We start from the raw sequence: 6962 nt of genomic DNA on the forward strand, positions 1-6962 counted from the left end.
CAGGGAGCCTGTGATTTTTGGAGCGAGGCACCATGTCACCCACTTTGCAGAGGGGGAAACTGAGGCTTAGCAGCTTGCCCCGGCCACAGATCCAGGCCTGCTGGCTTGCAGGAGCCCACGGCTAAGCCGAGAAGAGAGGGAAAAGCCCCTGCAGCCTGGGTGAGTGGCTGGGGGAGCATGCATGTGGGGCAAGGAGTCACCTTCACTTCTCTGCCAGCCCAGAGTCCCTGGGAAGGAGCTTAGGCCTCAGATTCTGTTGAGGGGAAAACCAGAAGAGGGGGCTGGCTCTGAGCCTGCATGCAGGGCAGAACTGCACAGTCAGCCAAATCAACCAGAAGGGCCTTCCCAGGACACAGGAGAAAGGCCACCTCCTCTGAGAAGCCTTCCCTCCTGCCCCCAGGTCTAGAGCTGTTCCCTCCAGGCCAGGTGGCCTTTTGCATCTGCCACTCCTCTCTGTACAGGGTCGGCCTGGGGTTCTGGCAGCTGGCACGAGCCCTCCCGGCTCCGACCTCCACCCCCGGCGTGGAAGATGCCTGAGCAGAGTAATGACTACCGGGTGGTGGTGTTCGGTGCGGGTGGCGTGGGCAAGAGCTCGCTGGTGCTGCGCTTCGTGAAGGGCACGTTTCGAGACACCTACATCCCCACCATTGAGGACACCTACCGACAGGTGATCAGCTGTGACAAGAGCGTGTGCACGCTGCAGATCACCGACACCACAGGCAGCCACCAGTTCCCGGCCATGCAGCGGCTCTCCATCTCCAAGGGCCATGCCTTCATCCTGGTCTTCTCCGTCACCAGCAAGCAGTCGCTAGAGGAGCTGGGGCCCATCTACCAGCTCATCGTGCAGATCAAGGGCAGCGTGGAGGACATCCCAGTCATGCTGGTGGGCAACAAGTGTGATGAGACGCAGCGAGAGGTGGACACCCGTGAGGCCCAGGCGGTGGCCCAGGAGTGGAAGTGCGCCTTCATGGAGACGTCGGCCAAGATGAACTACAATGTCAAGGAGCTCTTCCAGGAGCTGCTCACACTGGAGACACGCCGGAACATGAGCCTCAACATCGATGGAAAGCGCTCCAGCAAACAGAAGAGGACAGACCGCATCAAGGGCAAATGCATCCTCATGTGAGCCTGGGATGCCCCCCTGCAGACAGCCCCTGTCCTGGTCCTTGTTCTGGCCCCATGCCTCTCCCCACACCATCCTGCAGCCACTGCCTTCCTCCTCTCCCCATCCTTCCCCAATTCCCCTCCTCTCTCTCCCTCTCACGTCCACTTCTCTGCCATCATCCAACATCCCCGATGGGGACTCTGAGCCCTGCGGGTCTGGGGCTCCAACCCAGCTCTGTGCACCCCTCTGCCTTCTGCTGTCTCTCTGCCCCACCCTCCTGTCTGTACCCACCAAAGCCAAGTGCTAGAAATGGCCCCCTTGGTCTGCACATGGGGAAATGGGGAAGCTGTCTGTCCCTGTGGGGACCGAGGACACTGGATTTTCCCATCTCTGCCTGTCTCTGTTTCTCCCAGGACCCCCATTTCTGGTCCTTTCCCTTGGGTGCCCCCAGCCAGACCTGTGCTGCCCCCACCCATTAGATCACTGTGACCTTGCTGGGGAGGGACAAGTTGAAATGCACAGGAACCTTAACTTTTGTTTTCTCCTACTTGGTGTTAAACATACACGCCTCCTACTCCCCACCTCCACCCCTCATGACCTCTGGCCTGTGCTCCCTGCCCCAGGTCCTGGACCACCCCTCTCATGTCTGTCTCCACAGTTGGGGGGGAGTGGCTTGCAGGATGGACCTCAGGCCACCAGGCAATAACCACAGGGCCTGCAGCAGTGCCCTGCCAGCCCAGAACCCCACTCCTCTCCCAGCCTGGGCCTGGGGTGCAGGTAAGGGAGGCCCAGGACTGGCCAATGGCCACAGCACAACTTGGGGACTGCCCGGTGTGAAAATGGGGGGCTTTCCTGGACACGGCCTATAAAGATTGGCACAGCGCATCACCACTGAGCCCCAGGCAGGGGTCTGGGGTGCTGGGTGGGGTACCTGGGGCCCTGTCCAGAGGGGTAAGGCAGAACCCTGCCTAGCCCACTTCCTCCCACCACCTGTACCCCTGAGAGGGGGACCCCAGGAAGGCTTGTGTCTTGCAGTTGGGGTGTCTCTGCAACCATGAGATTCTGAGTGTTTTGGTGTACATGTCTAGATATCTCTACACTTGTGGGACTGTGTCTGACAATGACAGGCTAGGGTTGGGGGTGACCATGGGATGGTGCATTTGTGCAAATGGCTGTGTAGGGGCCAATGTGTCTATATATGTGTCTGTGTGTGCCTGTGTGTGTGTGTGTGTCTGTCACTGGGGTGGTACGCGCATGTGACAGTCTGTGTATTTAATAACATAGGGGTCGGTGGTATTGTTGTTTAAAGGTCAGAATATTTGTGATGTAACAGCATGAGTGTGACTGTAAGTGCCTGTGTTTTCGGAAGTGAGTGACTTGATTTATTGGAGAGAATCTGTGAACCTGTTTTGTTCTCACTGTGTCTTACTCTATGGCAAGGTGTCTCTCAGCTAAAAAATCTGTATCAGTCAGCTACTGCTACATAACAAAAGACCACGACCTCAGCAACTTGAAACTCCACACATGTATCATCTCCCAGTTTCTGTGGTTGAGGAGCCCAGGCATGGCTTAGCTGGGCCTTCTGTTCAGGGTTGTATGAGGCTAGAATCAGAGTGCTGCCCAGGCTTCAGTCTCACCCGAAGGCCTGCCTGGGAAGCACCCACTTCCCAGCTCCAGTGCTTCTCGGCGGCTCGCAGTTCCCTGCCCTCGCAGGACAAGCACCTCAGTTGCTCACTGGCTGTCTGCGGGCGTTGCCCTCATGTCCTTGCCCCATGAGGCTCTCCCTGGGCCTCTTGCAGCATGGGGTGTCAGAAAGCTGCGTGTGTACGTGCTTGTGTGCGCGTGTGCACGCCGAGACTGAGCTGTGCACGCACGAGAAAGAGAGAGAGAGAGAGAGAGAGAGAGAGAGAGAGAGAGAGAGAGAGGAGAGAGACAGGCCATGTGGCTGTCCAGTCATGTGACCACATGGGACTATTGTAGATAAGAGGGACTGTTTGTGTCCAACTTAGTGAAAGAGTGTTTATTTTTCTCTTTGTTCATGTGACTGCTTACGCCACAAATGTTTAAGGGACACACTATGAGAGAGAGGGAGTGTGTGTGTGTGTGTGTGTGTGTGTGACTGCCAGGCACATGGATGAGTCCATGGAAGCGTTGGTAGCATCCTGTCTGAGTACAGCTGAGTCCCCGTATCCTGTGGTAGGTCCAGGACCCACCAACAGCTGGTGTTGCTCCCTCCCCCACCCCGGGAGTGGTTCCTGGGCCTTGAAGGTGCCTGAGTGGGTGAGGCTGGGCACCGGGTCTGGTCTGCGGCCCTTTCTCAGGGACACACCCTGATAGCACAATCTCCCTGGGGCCCCGCCCCTCCAGGCTTCTCCTGCCTCAGGCCCTGCCCTGACCCTGGGGACTAAGAGGTTCTGCAGCAGGAGGGGGCAGAGCCTGCCCTGGCTATTTGGCTATTGGGCCTGGGTATCCTTGGGTCTGGGGACCGTGCCAGGCCGTGCTTGCTGTAATCCTGTTCCTGCCCGTCCTCCCGTCCTCCGTGGGTACCCCCACCCCCATTGTGGGGTCTGTGTAGCATTCGCTCTAGAAATAGTCTTTCCTGCAATAAAGAAGTGGATCCTACATTCCGCACCAGTGGTCCTTCTTTGGGGGGTCAGCTGGCCATCTGTAAAAGATGAGGACATGAAAGATGGGGAGGTGAGGGATGGAAGAGGTGAGGGACAGGGGTAAGTAATGGGGATGAGGAAGGGAGGGGCTGAAGGTGGGCAGTGAGCCTTGTGGGTGTAGGGAGGTGATGGATGGGATGTATCTGTAAAAGAGGACATGAAAGATGGGGAGGTGAGGGATGGAAGAGGTGAGGGACAGGGGTAAGTAATGGGGATGAGGAAGGGAGGGGCGGCTGGTGGGCAGTGAGCCTTGTGGGTGTAGGGAGGTGATGGATGGGATGTGACAGGTGGAGAGGGCCATGAGGAAGGAAGGAGAGGCAGGAGCAATCTGGGCTCCAGGGCTTCCGACGGGGCTTTGAGAACACTGGCCCTGTGTTCTGGCCCAGGCCCCTCTGCACATGTTACCTGGGACACCTTCCCTGGACTATCTGTGAACTTAGGCAATTCCCTGCAGGGCTCACAGAGCGGGTGAGTAGGGGTACTCACAGATGCCGGGGCAGGGGGACTGAGCAGGGAGGGACTGCCCTCCCCCACTCCCCCCACCTGCCCCATGTGACTTCCCATCTGCTACTCCAGCCTCCTTCACACCCATTCAGATTAGGCCAGGCAGGTGTCTCAGCAGGAAGAGATAAAGTCTATTCAGGGACAGGCTGGGAGGAAGAACTGAGACACCATCCATTCATTTGTTCGTTCATTCATTCATTCATCCAGTATGTAATAGGCACCCACTATGTGCCTGGCCCTTTCCTGGATGTTGGACACAAAGCAATGATTGACTCAAACCCCAGGGTCCCTGCTCTCTCGGAGCTTATAACCTACTGGGGGAGAGGACATCCCCCATACACACACCAAAGAACTGAATCGGGTCATTTCAGATACATGCTGTGAAGAAGGGAAACCTGGATACAAAAGTGACATGAGGACAGGAGTCCAGGTGGTTAGGAGGCTAAGCTGACTCAGGAGGTGACATTGAGCTGACACATGAAGGCGAAGTAGAGGGCAGCTCGAAGAGGATGATCTGGGATAGAGCACCAGGCTGGGAGAACAGCATGTGCAAAGGCCCTGAGGCAGGAACCAATGAAGGCCAGAGTGGCAGGAGAGGAGTGACGGAAGGGTGGTAGCCAAGGAGATCAGAGAGGTAAGCAGGGTCAAACAGGGCCCAGTGGGCTGTGGGAAGAGTCTGGGCTTTTATGACAAGGACACTGGGATGTCATGGGAACATTGTGGTCCCCGCAGGAGACCACACAAGCCCTGATGACACTACTCTTATTTCAATCAGTTGAGGGGAACAGGCAGGCACTAAGAGCCCCATCTTACCTGGAGAGGAACCTACGGGGCTTTGGTTTTTCCATTTGCTAAATGGCTCAGAGCTGTTTACGAACTTATAAGCAGGGCCAGGACTAGGTGAGGAGTGCAAGACACTCAACATGGGTGCAAAATTTAAGGGGGGGGGACTTGCCAAAAATCTCAGCCATCAAGAAACATATTTTTTTTTAAATCTGTTTTTATTGGTTTCAGAGAGGAAGGGAGAGGAATAGAGAGATAGAAACACCAATGATGAGAGATAATATTTGATTGGCTGCCTCCTGCACGCCCCCCACTGGAGATTGAGCCCACAACCAGGCATGTGCTCTGAACTGGTGACCACTTGATTCATGGGTCGACACTCAACCACTGAGCCCACACTGGCCAGCCTTAATGCACTATTTAATGCAAAGGAAGCCGTGGTGAACAATGCATTAATCTTTTAGATAAGGATAGGATCTGACAGGGCCCGGGCTAAGGAAAGGCAAGGACGATGGTTTGCACAAGTGCAGAAGCATATTTTGTCTTTCTTGAAAAATTTGGTACAGTATTTTTGTTCATCCTGGATTATTTCGGCATTTAATTTGAAATTTAAAAAGATATCATTAACATAGTATTTATCTTGATGGCAAGGGATTGGAGAAAATGCTTCATTTGCCTCACCCCAGTCCTGACCCTGCCTGAAGCTGTGCAGCTGCTTCATCCAGCTCCTGCACCTAGCTGCTGCAGGAATCACCAGACCTTCTGATTTTTCAAGAGCACCTGGAAATCTGGATTTCTTTTTGTGACTTGCCTGATTTTTTTTGTGTGTGTGTGTAATAGAGGGACACAATTTAATGATTCTACTTTTTTTGCAGTTTTTTTTTTGCAAGTCAGGTTGCCATAGCATTTAAACAATTCATCTTTTTAGAAAGTACGTTTTACAACATCAAAAGAAATCGCCTGATTTTTAAATGGTGGCAATGAATTTAGAATTTTTAAAGGCTGTTTGAACCACATCTCACCCAGGGACCATGTGAGCTTGAGACCCTGTTCAGACAGTAAGCCTGGGGAGCCACTAGTTTGTGACTCTAGTTCAGACAGTAATTCCTCTGATGATAAGTAGGCTGTGGAGTGAGATGGCCCCCCAGGCACCTGGTTCTCTCTGTGCGCTGCAGGGGATGAGCAGGGAGGTTCCTACAGGGATGATAGGAGCCCTGGGGCACCCAGCTGGGAGGCCAGCAGCTCTCAGATCACAGAACCGCAGTGTTGCACAGTTCCTCAAGTCCAGAATATGGTGGCTGCATCCTCCTATGTAAAAAACTCTCCCCTCATGACCTCTGGATGCTTTTGGAGACATTAAATGTTTTCCAACATCACCAGGGGAACGTGTTAAAAATGCACATCCCAGGGGTCCAGGTCCTGCAGGATTCTGGATCCTTCCATATGGGAGGAGGCTTAGGGGTTAGGAAATTGAGAAACCCTGGGAATTATGGGACAGGCTTGGGCGAATGAACTTGGGTTTGACCTGAGACTCAATCTCCACCTCTGTAAAATGGGGATTTTATCATTTCTCCCCTAGCCTTATGCAGAGGGTACAACAAAAGGGAGCATTTATTATTAGTGTCCTGTAGGTCGCGCGACTGATCAAGAGGAGACGTTCTTCCCGCTCCGCAAGCGAGGCCCAACATCTAGGATTTGGAATTCGAACTCGAGCCCCCACTCGGGATTCGAACTCGCGAAAAGCATCACGCCTCCTTGGCGTCACCAAGTCGCCTCTGGAAACCCGCGTGTCGCCCGGCCCCGGAGTCCCACACAGTGTTCTATTTGCTTATTAGCATAGCCCCGCCCCCCCGCGCGGTACCCGCCCTCGGGTGGCCAGCAACAGTGCCATTCAGCGCTCCCCT

General features: G+C 54.5%; 1 protein-coding gene across 1 annotated transcript; it reads left to right on the forward strand.

The window, feature by feature from the left end:
• Positions 1 to 216: 216 nt before the first annotated feature.
• On the forward strand, positions 217 to 3549 carry DIRAS1 (DIRAS family, GTP-binding RAS-like 1). The gene has a single exon (XM_005858827.2). It carries the CDS (start codon positions 530 to 532, stop codon positions 1124 to 1126), a length of 597 nt encoding a protein of 198 aa, XP_005858889.1. The 5' UTR covers positions 217 to 529; the 3' UTR covers positions 1127 to 3549.
• The last annotated feature ends 3413 nt before the right edge of the window (positions 3550 to 6962 follow it).

The sequence above is a fragment of the Myotis brandtii genome, unplaced genomic scaffold (assembly GCF_000412655.1).
Source record: "Myotis brandtii unplaced genomic scaffold, ASM41265v1 scaffold122, whole genome shotgun sequence".
NCBI lineage: Eukaryota > Metazoa > Chordata > Mammalia > Chiroptera > Vespertilionidae > Myotis > Myotis brandtii.